Source organism: Lepisma saccharinum, chromosome 26 (genome assembly GCF_977018435.1).
Source record: "Lepisma saccharinum chromosome 26, izLepSacc3.1, whole genome shotgun sequence".
Taxonomy (NCBI): Eukaryota; Metazoa; Arthropoda; class Insecta; order Zygentoma; family Lepismatidae; genus Lepisma; species Lepisma saccharinum.
Window position 1 is genome coordinate 7,881,138 of NC_139254.1, and position 18,737 is coordinate 7,899,874.

An 18,737-nucleotide genomic window follows, 5' to 3' on the forward strand; every position below is an offset into this window, starting at 1 on the left:
GCAACATTTAGACAATTTAGGGGCAACTATTCAACAACTGACGGAAGAACATCCTGGGGCCAATTTCTTGGTGACTGGTGACCTAAACGCCAGAATTGGGGAAGAGGAGGTATCCTGGGACGACTATGGGGGGCAAGATAGTGACCAAACGACTCATGACGGCATGTACTTAGGACAACCTAGACAAAGCAGGGATAAAATAGTAAACGCGGGAGGGAGGCAGCTCCTAGAACTATGCGGGTTACATAAGCTCCAAATATTAAATGGGAAATTTTTCACAGACTGTCCGGGGCACTTCACATACGTGGGGGCGGGGGGTAGTAGTACTATTGATTATGCTATTGGCTCCCTCGAACTGTTACAAAGAATTAAGGGTTTTCACGTCCAGGCGCAAACGCAATCGCATCATATGCCACTTGAAATCGACGTTCAGTGGGATACTCATAGTAACGTAGACACTCCCAAACTCGCGTTGGAGCCCGAGAAAATATTACGCAAATACGTGTGGACTAAAGAGGGGGAGGAACAATACAAGATAATTATGACCGATGACGTAACAAAAATGTTGCAAGAGCGTTTTAAAACAGCCATCGAGGGAAATAATATACAGGAAGCAGTGGGATTAGGATATCATATTCTCGAAAGGGCCGGAAGTCATATGATAAAGGGAGAGGGGAAGGGGGGCAAACATGTTAAGGGGGGGTGGTACAACGAGAGATGCAAAATAATGAAGAAAAGGTTGGACCGAGCTTTGAAACTCTACAGAAACACAAATAGCGAAGAGGGCAGAAATAACTACCTCATGGTCAGAAGAGCGTATAACAACATTTTAGAGCAAGAAAAAGAAAAATGGCAAGTTGAAAAATTCGAAGAAATTAGAAAGGCAATCTCGGAGAGGAATATTTCGGCATTATGGGGAGTTCTACGCACATTGAGGGGTCAGAAAAACAACTGGGTGCATATTGAGCCACATATTTGGGAATCTCACTGTCGTTCTTTACTTGGAGGGGAGGGGGAGACATCTCGAACAGAAATTGCACGGGAACGTTACTTCCTAGGGGACTACATACCGATACTAGATGAGGATATACGAGTGGATGAGCTAAGAATGGCGATTGGGAAATTGAAAAAAGGGAAAGCGGCTGGATTGGATAATATCGGAACGGACTTCTTTAAAGCAATTGGGGAAGACATTAATATGTTAGAAAATATCCGTAGACTACTAGATAAGATTTTCAAAGAGGGACATTTCCCGAAGGACTGGGCCACATCAATAATTTGCCCTATATATAAAGGCAAGGGGGATAGGAGCGACGCGGGCAATTTTAGGGGTATCTCTTTGCTTCCAATATGGAGCAAAATATATACGCATATTTTAAACCGTAGAATACAAAAGTGGTCAGAAATATTTGATAAAATTTCCCCTTTACAAGCAGGATTCAGGAAAGGGCACAGTACCCTAGATAATATATTCATATTGCACACATTAGTACTTGAGCGAATTAAAGAGAAACGGAAAAAGTTGTACGCGTGCTTCATTGATTACGAGAAGGCGTTTGACAAAGTTCACAGGGGTATTTTGTGGGGGAAACTGCAAGAAAAAGGAATGTCGGCGCGCATGATAAGGGCGCTACAAGCTATTTATGAAAACGTACAATTTTGTGTGAGATGCGATGGCCACAGAGTATCATCATTACAACCCTCGCATTCCGGGTTAAAACAAGGATGTATCCTGTCGCCAATTTTATTCTCTCTCTTCATTGATTGGGTGGCGAACGAAGTATCATGGGAGCAGGGCGCAACCCCATCTATAGGGGAGCAAGAGATACCTGTACTCTTGTATGCGGACGATATAGTCATCATGTCGGAGACAATAGAGGGGCTACAAAGGGGACTAAATAGCATATACGAGGGGTGCCAAAAATACAAAATGACAGTTAACATTAAAAAAACTAAAATCATGGCTTTCAAAAATGGGTATACTTTCAGCAATCAAGAAAAATGGAATTACGGGGGGGAAGTAATTGAGCCTGTCAAGCGTTTCACGTACTTAGGAGTAACATTATCTATGACTGGAAGTTGGACGCAACATATACAGACACGAAAAAGCAAAGCAAAGCTCGCAATAGACCAAGTAATACGTACCATAAGTAAAGTACCGCAAATGCCGTTCTCAGTGATTCAGGGTTTGTACAAGTCAATAATAACAGGAACTTTGAACTATGGGGTTGAACTGTGGGGGGCAAGAGGAGGGAGCACAGTCGCAAGCATTCAAACAGAATACTACAAAAAAGTGTTGTGTGTAAGTAGAAGTACTGCCAATTGTGGGGTACTTAAAGAATTAGGTCTAAGCAAAGAGACAGTACAAGCTAGGATGAGAACTTTAAAGTATTGGCTTCAGCTAGCAAGGGAGGGTAACACGACACTTAAGGGTCAATGTCTGATAATGCAAGTAAGAGAAGAAAATACACGGAACTGGGCGTGGGATATAAAAAACATGTTGAACTCTATTGGGATGGGGTGGGTTTGGGAAGCAGGAGGGAGGGTAGATACATCAGTTGAAAATCAAATTAGAGGGAGACTTATGGACATAGACAGACAAGAAATACTAGCCGACTGTCAGACGAAGACTTCACTAAGAGATCATTTGAAATCAAGGGATTGGGGGAAAGCAAGATACATAAACTTGGTAGGCAAAAAAGAAAGGGGAGGGATAGCATGGTTCAGACTGGGGGGTTGGAAACAAGTAAAAATTAAGAATGAAGCAGGGGAAACTATATGCTCTTTGTGCGGGGAGGGAGAGACGGGCGAGCATCTGCTCTCTGCCTGCCCCTCTACGCGTGATTTACGGGACAAGTGGGTTGAGAACGTAACAGAGAGGGAAATAAGGGAAGTGGTAGAAGACAGAAGAGGAATCATAAGTGAGATAGTGCAACGAGTGGGGAGATATTTGTGGGAAGTGAGGGAGCGACGAGGAAAGGCGTTAGCGGACAGCGATAAGAACGAAGAAACCGCACAAAGTGAACCGAGCGTGTAATACGCGTACGGTGGGTCTAGCAGTGTGCAATGTATATGTGTTTTGTTCTGTTATGTTCTGTTTTGTTTTTTACATTATTCAACAAAGAAATTCAAATTCAAGTAAGTCTCCAGACAGGAGGCCGAATGAACCGGACACACAACTTTATTTGCATGTGCAATATTTCGATTGTTAAAATATACTAATTATGTTTAATTTTTTCTTTTGTATCTGATCAAGTGCTAAGAGTTATTTGTATACTAACGTAAAGAAGGTACAATATTAATACATGACTTTGAGGGAAGAGAAAGTGTGTGTAATGTAAAATTAATGTAGTGCGTACAGCGTACAGCTCGCACAAGGAAAATGTAAATAAAATACAAATACAAATACACAGCTGCTGTTCGAACAACAATAGATCTCCCTTCAGCGCAGAGAGAGACAGAATGTAGTCTGATCTGCTTTGATGGCGTGAATCAGAGTGCAATACCGAAGGAAAATTGAAATTAAATTAGTGAAGAAAACAAGGCCAGAGACGATTATTTATTATTATTTATTCCTATAATGTTTATTCCTTTCGGCAGGCAAGCCTGGTAAGGACAGAAATTACAAGCCAATACACAGTAAGGATATTCTTCAGGATTCTAAGTTGTACCACAGTGGCGGCGCCAGGAGGTAGCGAAAGGGTGCTTGCACACCCCATAATTTTCTTCCGCACCCCTTCTTCAAAACATAACCTTATGAATAATTAAAACCATGGCGCCATATTGAAAGTAGAATGTTAGATTTTGAAGTGAAACCTCTATTACTGTATACAACAGACAAGCCACTGGTCCCAGTCTGAAAGAGAAACTGCATTTACTTTCTGTACTAGGGACAATCTCAACAAAGATCAGCAGCTGTTGTCTTTCGTCAGCATTGTTGTTAACAATTGTTCCTTCTTTTGTTTATTACAGCTTATTTAAGTTGTTTTATTTTTCTTTCTTCAGCATTGTTGATAATAGCAAGGTTAATTTTTACTATTACATTATTTTTTACATTTCATTCAATGGGGTTCTCTTTTTGTTTGTACACAGCGTATGTTTACACTGTATGACCACTTCCATGGAGTGTATGAAACCATGCCATTCGCCTACCTTGAACAAACTTTGTTCGTTTGAAATTACAAGACATGTGGTTGTGGTCAAAACAAACAAAAATGAAGTAAATCATTTTCATGAAGCCTACTAAACGTTGATTGGTATTTGATGCAGTAACTAAAGCATGCCTGCATGTTTCATGTTTTCTTTATTTTCAACATCGCACCCACTAAATTTCATTCCGCACGCCTTCAGCACCCTTAGTTGATTAATTCTGGAGCCGCCACTGAAATTGCAACATGCCTTTTTTCTTTAATGTGCGAAATGTCAAAACTTTCACAAAGGTTAGGTTTATACAGGGTGGCCCAAACAAAACTCGACCTAACGAAGCGAAGAGTGTTATTATTATTATTTATTTGTTCAGCACAGGATATATTTCTCAATTATGTTGAACATAATACACTGTGAATAAATAACAAGACAGAAGAAAAAAAGAATAAATGGAAGTATGAGCGTCTGTGTACACAATATTTACATCGATTTATGAACTTATTGTTGTGGTTATCTTTTATCTTTTTAGCACACTACGTGAGTCTGTGAACATATCGAAGTCTACAGTTTTTAATACTTCCTTCACCGTGTCCTGCATGCGCACTGCAGGTGAAAACTTATGCGTGTTGACTTTAGTATGTTTGATCAAGTACACCTGTAACTTTACATGTTAAAACTTGAGCAAATGCAGTGCCACCCGCTCCACTGCCCAGACCAGATGTTGAAAGTGCCTTTGTCCACATACAGGCGCAACATGTCAGTTTTTCTCAGAATGTTTTGGAATGTAGCTTGAAGCTACTGGTGAGTAATATCGCAACTGCGACTGAGATTTTGAAACTCTTCGCAAAATTTAAAGAATAAACCGAAACACCTTACTCAAAAGTCTCTGACAATATCTACAAAAAACATTCTGAAGATAAAAAAACTGGCTTATTACCACAGTTGTTTGGGGTATAGTTTTATGTGGGACACCCGATATTCGAATAATTTTAAAACTTAGCACGATAATGGAAAGATATGACTCTTCCAAAGCGCCAAATATAAAATATTTAATTATATTTTGGATATAAATAAGGCGAGGAAAGAAAATTAATTTTATTTCTCACTTCAAAGCTTATTATGATTTGGTTTTATTTTACTTCGCTTCTTGTGCCACTTTTGGCTAATTTGCTAAGATGGGGATTAGTGATGACGATGAAATTGATGAATGGACACTCACAAACATTCATACCCAGGCTAGGATTCGAACTCGGGACCCCTGCTGTCGTAACGCGTTGTTCTAACCACTCCGCCACAGTGATCTACAAGGTACCTACCAAGGGCGTGTGGGAATTAATTGCTTTCTAGGCGACGAAGGAAGCCTTTGGGTACGAACTGGCTTTTTTCCAATCCCAGCGCTGGGAGGTCAAGGACTCCAGAAATAGAAGGGGGAAGGAGGAAAAGGTTCTCGGGGGACTTTTTATTAATATGAGAAGATGTGCCTACGGGGTGCACTTTTTTCAAATGTCAAAATGCTCAGTTACGATGTCACCGAGAGGCATCGGTATGACGGGTGAGAATCAACATTGAATATTTTCTCTCTTACAAAGAAGTAAATCTTCTGCAGTATTATCATCATCATAATATGTTCCTGCCTCTGACGCTTTCCTGGCTAATCGTGACGTTAAAGGCATGAGAAGATAGCAAAATGAGGCCAGGGTATTAACCCCCGCCCCTTCTCCCTTTCGAAAGTCCTGGCACGCCATTGGTTTTGATTCTTTTGGATAGGAAGATAATGCAGGACAGAGAAACGTTTTGTGTTTGGCAACCAAAAACCAGATTGTTTGAATGGCAGCACCTTGGGTCTATCACATTATTTCAGGAGGTGTACTATACAGATCAAAGGATTTCGGGGAGTACTGTACCCTTGTCACGTTCCCCGGATTATTCTCAATGGATCAACTTACGTTTATTCGTCAACGGCGAGTCTGAGACTTACCAGCCTACTTTGAAGCCCTCAGGTAGTGGGAAATCAAATAAGGATATGTTAACCTTGCTAACTCTCGCACACCAAAAATATATTTAGATGTCAGTTAATGTTAATATATAACACTTGCACTCACAATTAAACTTCTTATTACAAACAAAATTGTATTAAGATCATAATACCACAGATTAATAAGATCGCTTACTTCCTATCTCTCCTTTGTAATCTGTGCGTATACCAAACCGGGCATGTGGAGCCACCCTACGGCTGTTTCGAAACGTAAAGCGTTGTCATAGCAACATCTCCGCCAATCATATCTTACCCTTGGCAGTGACAGTTGAATGCGTCTCAGCGCAATGATCCGCTCACCCTACCCTTCCATTCCTGCTTTTATTTTCTGCTAATAATTCGGGACATATCTCGTAAGGTCGAATTAATTATTTTACTTAAGTGCATAAAAATGTTCTACAAGGATAAATACCATTGTTCAGTTAATACAGGTTACGTTTGAATGATTTCTACATCTAAGTTACGAGATATACAGAATTAGTAGCCCAGAAGCACAACATAGAAAAATAATTTCAAGTTCCTGAAATTCCAGCACATAAATCATTCCGTTGTGCATGAAAAATGGTCCGTGTATTATCTGTGGTAATAAGTATTTTTTTATTTCGTATTCTCCCTATTATGCGTTACTTTTCTGACATTTTGGGCAAATCGCGATTTTATCTTGTGTAAATTCTACGGCGATTACTTTGTTAGTAGATCAATGCGTTTTACCCCTCCCTCGTCGTTGTTTATTTAGCGTCGCATTTTTCCAATTTTAGGCGACGATGCTATGAAAAATTGATGACACAAAGAAAGCTCTAACAGGGATTCGAACCCAGGACCCCTGCATTAACTGAACAATGGTATTTATCATTGTAGAACATTTTTATGCACATAAATAAAATAAATACTACGACCTTACGAGATATGTCCGAATTATTAGCATAAAATAAAAGCAGGAATGAAAGGGTGGGGTGAGCGGATCATTGCGCTACCAAAAGTGTTCTAAAGGGCGCTCGAGCCATGTTGCAACCTTTCCCAAATTGTCTCTTTGTCTTCATAACAATTGCTGCACAGTTTAACGTGGGTGGCAATCTACAGGATACAGAACACTTAATATCAGCAACTGTTTCTGGTGCCGTCATTGTAATTTTCTCCCTTGTGTAGGCCTACCATATTCAATCGCAAGATGTAGACACTTCTGATTTACCAACGTAGAAAATTCCATTCATCTGTCTATGGCCTCATAAAACGAAAGACAAATGCATCCACTTTCTCTGCAATTGATATCAGTGGAGTACCCTGAGAGCGGGGAGATTTGATGCTGAAAATGCCAGGGAAACAAAAGACAGGATTCGAAAGTATATTTAATTATATGATTTGTTAATAAAGATTATGGATGAAAGAATATTAAGTTTACATTAAATAGTTTAAATACCTACTGAAAGATAATTAACTTCCACTGCGCAGATAATATAATCCTCGTCTCACTTCTTTATTATTTATAAAGGGGAAATAAGAGACGTACAGGATTACAAGAGCAGAGCATGGTTTCATGGTTGAATGGTTGTTCTGTCTCTGGTATGCATGTGTACAATTGGCTATCAATATTTCTAGTTTGGTTAGACTGTAAAATTGCGCGGTACCTCTCGGAATTATTATACAGTAGATGTTACGGGAACAGTTTATGGGAGGAATTTTGTTCCGCCTTTTCGCACTTTCATCAACTCGTAGAGAACATTCTGCTTCGCAGTTGTTAAATCAATTTGTTGGACCCTTTCAACACACTCCAGAAAATACCCATGGACGACAAAGGGAGGGGGAAGATGTAGAAACGTACGTAAAGGTACCTTGTAAACCCCGGTGGGTGAATAAACGCCCAAGTAAACCTTTGGAAAGTTCGTCGTCGTCTGATGAAGACGAACGAGTATTATACAATAGGTCCGATTTGCGAAAGTTAAACATGGAAATGGCTAAAGAAAATTTGACTCAATTAATAGCTACTGTACCTATAGTTAAGGAAATTAATGCTGAAAGCCTGTATCGATTTCTGTATGTAGTGCAGGGTATTAAAGACAGAAAAATGTTTCCTTCTCAAGAGATTATGCTCGCAGTTTTACCAAAATTAAATGCTGAAATGGGTAAATTATGTCTTTCATCTTTCCTATGGCTCTCCACGGCATTGATTCAGGTAAATCGCACTTCAGAGGCATAATACTTCTTGCCACGTTCCTCAATGAAGTCTTACACTGTCCTTGGACTGCTTCTGTCATTCTCACAATTGACTCCAGTAATGGTGTTACATCTCATCCAACTTGTCAATTAAATTATTAAAATATTCACATATTTTAATTAGTGTAATTATTATAATCTTAATTATCATTATTATTATTAATTTATATCAGAATTACTGTAATTATCATTTCTAACAGAAAAAAGTCAAAATTAAAAATTTTCAAATTTTCCATTTACATCAAGATATCTGGGGAATTGAATGATTACACATAGAAGGCAAAAAGTTATGAGATGCTATCACATATTTTGCATCTCTAGGCATCGAAACCTTACCAAAAAATCATATTAGAACCCGTCTCCCCGAGTGGTACCGACAACTTGCCTGGCTCAAGGCCTAGAGGTAGTGCAGTGTTTAGTTTTAGTGTGCGTCTTGTCAACGTGAACGACCGTTTGGAAGCATCTTTCACATATATTGTTCTCTGTGGACTCTACTGTGCACCAGGTTCCCCCGGCACTGGGCCATGGGGATTAAATCTGGGTTATATAAAATAGGGCTAGGGGAACTAGGGGAGGAAGAGAGGTCAGCGGGGTGAAGTGGAGCTGCTAGAAATCATGGGTCCGGTATCCCTTTCGGAGGTTTTTTTTTTCTTATGAAGATTAGCCTATGTGATGCTAATTATGAAGAACAAAAATTTGGAGCGCAGAAACAAGTATTTACGAATGTACAGCCGTTTGAAGTTGAGATATTGTCGTTTGAAATTGTTGAGTCCAAATATCCCACCGATTCCGGCCTCCGCCCCTGGGGTAATTGACCTACCGCCCCCTACCGCTACCGCGGCCCCGCCTTTATCTATAGAGTTCCTTTTAAAGGCATGTTAGAAATTGGCCGGAGTCATCTGCCTCCAACACTATTTCTCACTGTTTACCGCATTGACACATGAAGATACCAAAAATTAAGGCTAAAATTAAACCTAAGAAGGTAACTTACCTCTTTTTACCAAGGCCAGGCACTGAATTGCGGATCGAAGTTAAATTTGTAAGTCAAAGAATGAAGTAACTCCTACGTTGAAAGTCCTTCTCCTTTCTCACAGAATACCACCCTCCACTCCTTTCCCATCATTAAAATATGAAGTCGCAAATTAGCCCATCCCACAAGTCATTTAGAAAATACAACCCTCCCCTTTACGGCGTGCAGTCGCCAAAAATAAATAATTTATTCCAATTTCTGAAGTCGCATAAATGAAATCCAATGTCTCAAATGTCCAACACAAATAACATATCGCAATCGCAAATGTTCTCATTGCACAAGTCAATCATAAGAAGAAAAAGAAAAAAATCAGACGTGCGCCTGTGACATGAATCCATGATCCGCCATCATAGAAGCTCTGAGAAACCTTTTTGACGTTACGCAAGGAATTTTAATTTTAAATAAAAAACCTAAGTTTCGTAGCACGTAGATCTAAAATATTAACTTCCGCGCTATTTGCAAACACTGTTTGTTATGAGGAACTAAATATTTTCACGAAAATATTTTAAATGTGCCTGAAATCGAGGGTGTAGAAAGGGGTACCGGAGCCAAATCATTAAGGATGGGCTCGTGGCTATCAGTAAGCAGGAGATAATGGCAGAATGCAGCGAGAAGGTGGCGCTCATCGCAGCACAGAGCAGGCTGGAGTAGAAAGGACTGTCATTCACAGAAAGAAGTGCACTAGTCTGGTTCCTGCTGGGTGGATGGAGGCAGATCAAGCTGAAGGGGCGGGGCGGGAGTGCAATCTGCGTATTTTGTGGTGAGGCTGAGACGAGGAAGCACACTCTCGTCCAGTGCAGTGTTGCCACATGAAGGGAAATTTCCCTTTTTGAAGGGAAATTTGGAGCTAATTTTAAGTGAAAAGGGAAAAGGGAAATTCGATGAAAAATAGCGAATTTTCAGGGAAATTTTAAGACAGACTAAACATTAATTATATTAAACATTATAACAGATTCCAGTTTTGAAAATGAGAACTTATTATTTTTTTATTTTGTCGTATACTTTGTTCTGAGAGGAAGGGTGGAATTTGGGTTGATTCACATCTGGCTACCGTTTGGGGCCGGAGGTCATTGACCATTCACCCTTTGGGAGTGGGAGACCGAGGGTATTGTTTATTTAAGCTTTCCCCGGTTCTCTGAATTTTGCCTCAAACACTACACGTGCAAACCATAAAGTTATCTTTGTCGCAAACCTATCTTTACTTCAGTCTTCATTGGACACTGGGTGCGTGTTTGGTGGAAGGCTGTGCCCGTCTTGGACGACGGGAGAACAAGGGAAGCAAAGGAAACTATCTGCAACTCTAGAATATATTAGAAAACGGCGTGGAGAATTATCGGAAGATGAAAAAACACCGCGGAAACAAGTTAAAAATTCCGTGCAGAGTGGCAAGAAGTGACCAACAATGGATGAAATTTTAATAAAAAACTTGCTGTGTTTTAGAAGTTTCCACCTAATATGTGAAGTTTACCAGAATAGAACATTTGCTCAGGTATGTACCATATATATCTTTTTTAATAAAACGCGTATATCCATGCGCCGAACTTAACATTTTTATGGGGAGGCAAAAATATGATTTTCCACACAAACTCTTCATATGTGCACCTTACTAGAACAGCATTTTGTGTAGAATATTTTTAATTTTCTTCTGATGGTGTGATGAAGACAAGGGGCATTGGACTCCCTAAATCCAATCTCTGTTTGTATGTTTTGCTTTTTACTGATGAAAATCTTCAGTTGCCAACTATAACATAGTTTTAGCTTTCATCTCAAAACAAAAAAAAATAGCTTGGTTTAAAAATAAAATCTAAATCTTCAAAAAAAAAACATTTAAAAGTTATTGATTTTATTGTTTATTGATTTAGTTTATTTTACTTCGCTTTTCTGCCACTTTTGGCTAATTGCAAAGATGGGGATGAGCAATGATATGATGAAATTTATGAATGGACACTCACAAACAGCCATGCCCAGGCTGGGATTCGAACCCGGTACCCCTGGCGTCGAAGCATTTAAAAGTTAAATTGATTGACATTTTATACATACATACGAACATGGGTCAACGATAATATTTAATTATTATTATTATTATTATTATTATTAATAATAATAATAATAATAATAATAATCATAATTCTTTAGATGAAGGGAAAAAATGGGCGAAAAAGGGAAATTTTACCCCTTGAAAAGGGAAATTGTGCTTACAGATTGTGGCAACACTGGTCCAGTGTTCATTGTCGGCTCCGAACAGACAGCGTAGATGAGGAGACAAGGCTGCGAACAGGATACAAGGAACTCTGCGTACGATAATTCAGGAAAGCTGGCCGACGGAGAACGCGCAGAGTGACATGAGAGCCCTTAGGTATCTATCTGAACACTATCTGGAAGGAACGAAGGAAAAATTTTAAGCCTTAAGGGAAAGTGAAGGGTATGACATGACATAGGGGGGATAGGGGGAAAGCATCCGGTGAGTGAGTGACTTCTGTGATTTCCATCCTGTATAGGTGTACTACGATAACGTTCCTCTGCTGTAGAGTGAACTCGAACTCTACCCTGTAGTCCGACTTGTCAAAATTATTGCGGGGGGGGGGCCTCCGATCACTGAAATAAATTAATGAATGACTCATTCCCCTTCTTTAAGTTTTGGCCTCAGTGTTCGGAATCTCGTAAAAACCCATATGAATTCCTCAAAAATATTAAAACTTTCATTTACAGTTCGAATCAGAATGTCAATTGTTCACGGATGGATTTGTCACACGTTTTGTCAACCATAATAGCAAAATATTCCCGATTTTTAATATCTGCTACCACGGAGCGCAAAACGCCTCTCCGTTATATATCAATGATCTCGTTCTGAATGTCACGTCAGAGCCATTTGTAGCCCGAACATCCCATCCACTCTCCTACTTCAGACACATCTTCTTCTTTTTAGTAAAAATGTTAACAATACTCACAATTATAGGTGTACTTAGTATAGAGTAATAAGTCATGTGTTTTGCTGTATCTGGTCATAGCCCCCCCCCCCCCCCCCAAAGTTGATGGTTTAGCGGTCTCAGCGCCCCAAAGTTGATGGTCTCTAGAACATTTCAAATGTGTATTTAAAGTTAAGTTCATGTGGCACGATTAACATTAGGGGAGCTCGAGCCTCCCCAAGCCCCATGGAGTCGGCGCCTATGCCCTGTATATGTGTCTATGGATATAGAGTTATTCGTTTAACATTATCTATTTTCAGTTTTTATAATTGTAAACGAACACTTGGTATGTATGCGTTCAGCCTGAGGGCTCGCATTTCAGAAATAAATCTATCTAAATCTAAAAACCAGATTTCAGCGCCACATTTCAACCTGGTGGTGAATACTTTTTTATTATTATTTTAAATCAGCATTCACTTCTCCTTGGTCTCCACAGCCTGTATGTCTATACCAAGTTTCACCGCAATCCGATGCTTGAAACAGGCTCCAGAAGACTCTGGGTAGGACCACCGATTTTTTCCATCTGTTCAAGCAGCTCTGGCGCCCACCCAGCGTTGTATAAAGTGAGTGCCTAGAGGAAACTGTGGAGAGGTGGGTTGGGGTAAAGGCGGCCAGGGGCGTTGTGCTGATCACATCACCCCCACCATCGGCCGTGATCAAGAAAGTGTGTGGCCCTAACTCCACACCTCCTATACGCCTTCAAGGCGGGGTGCAAAGCACAGGGGAGAACTTTACCTTTCTATCATCATGGCGATGAGTCAAAAGCATGGATGTAACTTGGAGCTTACTTGAGGGGGCGGAATCGAACTTTGACCTTAACTTTAGGGGGACAGTTTCGAAAAGTTTTGCATTTCATAAAAATAATGTTCAGGGTTATTTACTGAATAATCGTTACATTTGCGAAATCACAAATATTGCTCTTTATTACTTTGGTCCTCAGATCCCAGGAGGTTAACAAATTACACTTTTTTAAAAACCTGAAAATTTTGGAGGGGCAACTGTCCCCTTGATCCCGCCAAGTTACGGCTACGGTCAAAAGTGGTTGGAAAGCGGCGCAAGATAGTCAAATCAATCAATTAATCGTACAATCGATTATGTTCGATTACACTGACGAAGACAGCAGTCCTCGAAGATAATGTATCCAAGTTAAATAAGCACCAAGTGCTTCCATCTCTGGGTAGAAAATGCAAACACTTGCCCTGTGCTTTCCTGCGACTGCTAATCACAGTAGCATAAATAGACAATGGATGGATCTAATAGACCTTTACAACAATGTAACTAGCTCTCGCGGGCCGTACTGAAGGGGGGGAGCTACCCCCAAAATCCAGTTAACTGGACCTAAAGTTATATCTGAAATTATATGTCTAGGGAGACATGATGTCATTAGCCTCGTGCCACTACATTTACCTAAAAAATCGATCTGATTGTTGTTGAGTTGAATGCTAGTTTTCGATATTTATACTCGGCTATTATTTATGTGATATTTCTTCATTCCTCAAACCGTTATAAAAACTTAAAATATCATGTTCGTCATATTTTCATGTAAGAAATTTTGTAGAGGATATAAAATTGAAAAGTAAAAATCAACTAATGATTTGATATTACAGCAAAACCGGTTTAACGAAAGTCTGGATTAACTTAAATAACCTAAAAGAACAGTAGAAAGTGCATTAAAACTCCGTTTATGGCAACAAAACACGTTTATTATGATGTATTTAAAGGGCATAGGCCTAAATACACTATACAGTACAGTACAAAGTCTGCGGGAAACAGAATTTCATCAGTGGTTGACTGCCTTTTCTTTGGGAAGTTCTCTTGTTGACTTCTAGCCACATTTAAAACCTTGCATTCTGCTTTTTTTTTCCTTTTGCTTTTCCGGATTAACCGAAGTCCGACTTATCGGGATTCGGATTAACGAGGTTTTAGTGTATTATTATATCCTTGGAGATATTCATCTACTCTATCCATAAGTACATATCCAGCAAGCTTTTTATCTGTATTTTTTCGCATTCCATACAATTAATATACAGAAATGCATAATTATTCCATTTCATTATTGACTTTTGCACATTTTGTTCAAGATTTTTTTTTAAACTTAGTACAGAGCTTCAATTATGAATTTTACGTTATGTGACAGTCACATTTTAAAAATCTCATTTTTCGAATTTCTAAAATTCACAGAGATGAGTCTCTCTTGGACTTAATTTTTTCGTGATATCCCATTTTCCCCTTTGATTATTTTACGGGATACTAATTAACTGAACTCAATTCCTGTATTTGGCTATAAAAAGAAAAATACATTTTTTTCTGATCTGAAATCAATTATGTTAATTTCCAGGATGGGTTGACTGCCCGATTCGATCCCACTCATCACGCCTATGGCAAGAGACAAAGACTGATTCACGACCAGATTGTTGACAAAATAGAACACTTGAAATGACGAGTAATAATTTTCTTGTCGAAAACTATTTTTATGTTTGCAGTTTCAAATTAATTAAAGTCTTGACTAATTTTTCTAGGTTTTTATTTCAATAAATATATGTATGTACAAAATATACAAAACATGCAGCTACTACAGTACTAGCAAAATTCTAATTTTACTAAAAATAAATTCACTATTTCCCACTACATTTTATAAAAGTTGCATGATAAAGTTATGCTAAGAGTAATATTGCCAAGAATAAAAAATAAGAATCACACATATGATAATAGTTCTAACATATAAACATTCCTAACTAGGTAACTAAAAACTCATGCGTGTTTCATAAATATGCAACGGAAAAAGCGACAATGAAAATCATTCATTCTCACATGATCAAAAATAAATAAATTACTTATATCGTTCATAACAATCATACATAATCTTTCACACAATGTTAGATGATTAGTACTCAAATCTAATTGTAAAGTGATAATGTTAAAATTGTTGTTTATATGCTAGTGTAATTACTTGTGCATAAAGGTATTTCAAATTATGATTCTGATACAAGTTCCCATGTATTGTGTTTCATTTCACAATAAAGCTTGGTTATGTATAACCGTAACTTTTGTTTGACAACTACTGATATTAATAAATATTAATTTGTTCACATGCACATTACATTTTCACAAATCCGATAGAATAAGATTCTGAGCATTACAGGTACATTTTTTTTTACATTTAGCTTTTTAACTTCACATCATAATCTTAAATTTTGCACTTTCGCAGTATTCGTAACTTAAATTTGTTAAATATCACTGCAATTTTAATATACACATGAAATATATTACAATCATTGGCCTTGCACAATTCTTTGTTGTAGCTACAATATTAAAAGGCAGTTGATATGCTTTGAACATTTTAGTATTTTCTGCCAATTCTCAAATTTATATTGAAAGAATTATGTCACTGTTACATATGACTCAAATATTTCAATAAAATAATATTTATAACATTTAATTACAACTGAGGCATTTGGTTATAATGCTATTGGGTAACTATGATTCGCAATATTAGTAGTTTCAAAAGCAAGCAGCCTCCCCGATTACGTAGTGGAAACGCCGACGACTTGTAATCAAGAGGTCGCGGGTTTGATACCTCTGGAAGCACATAGTGGTTCGAATCCCGATTAGCTTATCTGTGCATAAAGCTGACTTAAAACTCAAACTCAAGTCACGTCAAAATCAAGATGATGATTCTTAAAATAATGCATGGATAGCATTGGTAAGGAACTAATAACAAAAAAAAATAACATAAGCAGAAATGTCATAAAACAGACGACAGTAAAGTATAATAAATAATAAGGTTGAGCGAATGTAAAATAATTTGCCTTCTGATAAGATAATCTTTGTAATCATATTCAAGTCAAATTATATTTTTCATACTTTTTCATACAACCTTGCTGTAAATCTAATGACATTTACATCAAGCAAATTTGTAGTGCAAATAAAAAAAATAATAAAATGACACTAATATGCTTATTTTCAAATTTCTAATATTTACACATAGACCATATCAGTAGAAAAATATACACAATTTTCCTTCTAATTGGGGTTAAATCGTGAAACATACTTTAATTTACTAATTCACCAATAAGTACATAGAATGTAATGTACCACACTTGGTACATTTTTTAAAGAATATTAGTGTTGTAGTTCATTGGTGCAACTCTAATCCTGTTTTCCCACTTACTTAAGCAATTTATGTTACGGAAAATTAATAAAAATGTATTTGTCCGATGCTCATAATAAATATAATTCAATACTAATATAAAAAAATTATATATGTATTGAATCACTTTGCCTTTACCAATCCCAGTATTCAGAACTTTTGTAATATCTTAGGGTTTTGTCAGCAACAGCCATTGTTGACAACAATGAAAGGAAATTGAAAAGAAAAAATGTCTCTGTTAGTAAGTTTGGATTTCTTGTTGCAACTCTCATGTACCATGATATGTCTTAATAAGTGAATTATTATTAAAAAAAGCTAATAATAAGTAATGAACATCTTAGAGTCTGAGACATTCTATCTAGGCTTATAATTCATTGCAATTATAATTCTAATAAGTACAGAGGGTTGTGTGAAAAATTTACTTAGACAATGATTACACAGACATGCTACATAACTAAGTGTAAGGCGTTATTTAACTAATATATATACATGTAAATAAAGTACACACATGGAGCAATAGACGATCATGCCATTGACAAAGCTATGAAAACACAATACTTAAAATTCAAGGGACTACAGGAGGATAGTTGAAATATTTGCATGACTGAGTGACATTTGATTTAATGAATAAATATTAAATGCATTTTTTTGCAAGAAGTGGTCGGAGCAGTGACTATCAACCATCTGTTTCTCCATTGACTTGGTCCTGGTGAAAGTAGAATTTCCTTTCTCCTTGCTAAGTCTCTCAAGTGCTCCTCAAATACTTTAATCCACTTGACTCGACATTATGTACACTGTCAAGAGCATTTCCACTCCACTGCACCATGCAAGTAATGCTTGCAGGTTCTATTTTTGCACGCGGCAACATCAAACATTATATTTGTCCTGTCAGGGTGAGCTAGCAATGATTTCCATGTACCAAAAATCAAAAGATGATGTTCAACCGTTGCTTGAAATTCTGGCATCATTCACAACTGCCTTGACATCACACAACTTCACTAACCTCACCATGCAGAAATATGATTCAAATTTTAAGTCGTGCATAATTTTGTCTACTTCTGCCATTTATATTAACAGTACTTATCCTGGATCAGCAGTTTGTCATGAGGTAGTTTGATGATGTGGGATACCAATGTCCACATCAGGCTTTATGATCAATTCTAGTTGATACTACCATTTTGTTCACTGATGATTGCCTGACCAGTGAGCAAAATGTTTAGCTACCCCAATTATGCCATTTATATATGTTTAGTGTGAATACCGCCCCAAATATACCTCCCGCTCTGCCTCCACTAAACTTTTTTCTGACATCCTTGCATAAGAAAAGCTTGTGGAAGAAAAGTCTTGACTACAAACTGAACCTATTGTCAGTGACAGAGGCACAATATAAAAGAGAATGGTTGAATCCAGCATATTTTGGCAAGTAAACTATCGAAATTGAAACAAACCGAGGTATTTTCACCCATCAATCGTGCATCCAATATATACGTGTCATCCAAGGTGTTAGAATCCAATGTTCATCCATGTTGATTCTTCATCCACTGAAAATCATCCACCACAGTTCGTACTCCATGTCCCGTGCTTACATCCACTATTCCAAAGGCAAAAGCATGGCCAGAAGTTGATTGAAGCAGCAAGTACTGGTGATAACATGCAGAGACATGCACAAGCCGTCCGATCAAGATCAGGAACTCGGAGAACCATTTTATTCTCCCATGTACATCGTCTGGTGGATACTGTTAGTGGTTTATGGTTAGATTTGCTAGATGTATTTAGTCTGCAGGTTCCCCGCTGGCATCAAGAGCGTTCCGGTTTGGAGAATCGTCCAGTGACGATTTGGTCATCACGACGCAGCTGTTCTTCCACGTGAGGATGTGAGCAACCTTAGACAACATAGCTCTGTCGTTGGTGCAGAAAGTCATTCTGTGGGAACAAGATAAAACAGTTGTTTAATTAAAGTACGGCATACCAGTGTGGACGGTACTCAAACTAAAATGCTGTACTTAATTTATGAGCACGCTGATGTTTTCCCTCTACAACAATAAGTTCCAGATTACCAGTATCCTCTTGCAAGAAAGAAAAATCATCCACTCATCCTCATTGTCGCAATTAACCAAAAGTGGCACAAAATCGACGTAAAATAACAAACATATAATACAAATGAAGAGTCAGGGAAGAAAACAGGTAAGTTAATTTTCT

At 38.0% G+C, this 18,737-nt stretch overlaps 1 protein-coding gene across 1 annotated transcript in view; it reads right to left on the bottom strand.

The window, feature by feature from the left end:
• Positions 1–14,909: 14,909 nt before the first annotated feature.
• The window catches only part of LOC145979332 (pancreatic triacylglycerol lipase-like), a 67,673-nt gene continuing 63,845 nt past the window's right edge, over positions 14,910–18,737 (bottom strand). Inside the window, exon 11 of the mRNA XM_083112186.1 lies at positions 14,910–18,461. Coding sequence (XP_082968312.1) covers positions 18,311–18,461 — 151 coding nt within the window. The 3' untranslated portion in view covers positions 14,910–18,310. The remainder of the gene's footprint in view (positions 18,462–18,737) is intronic.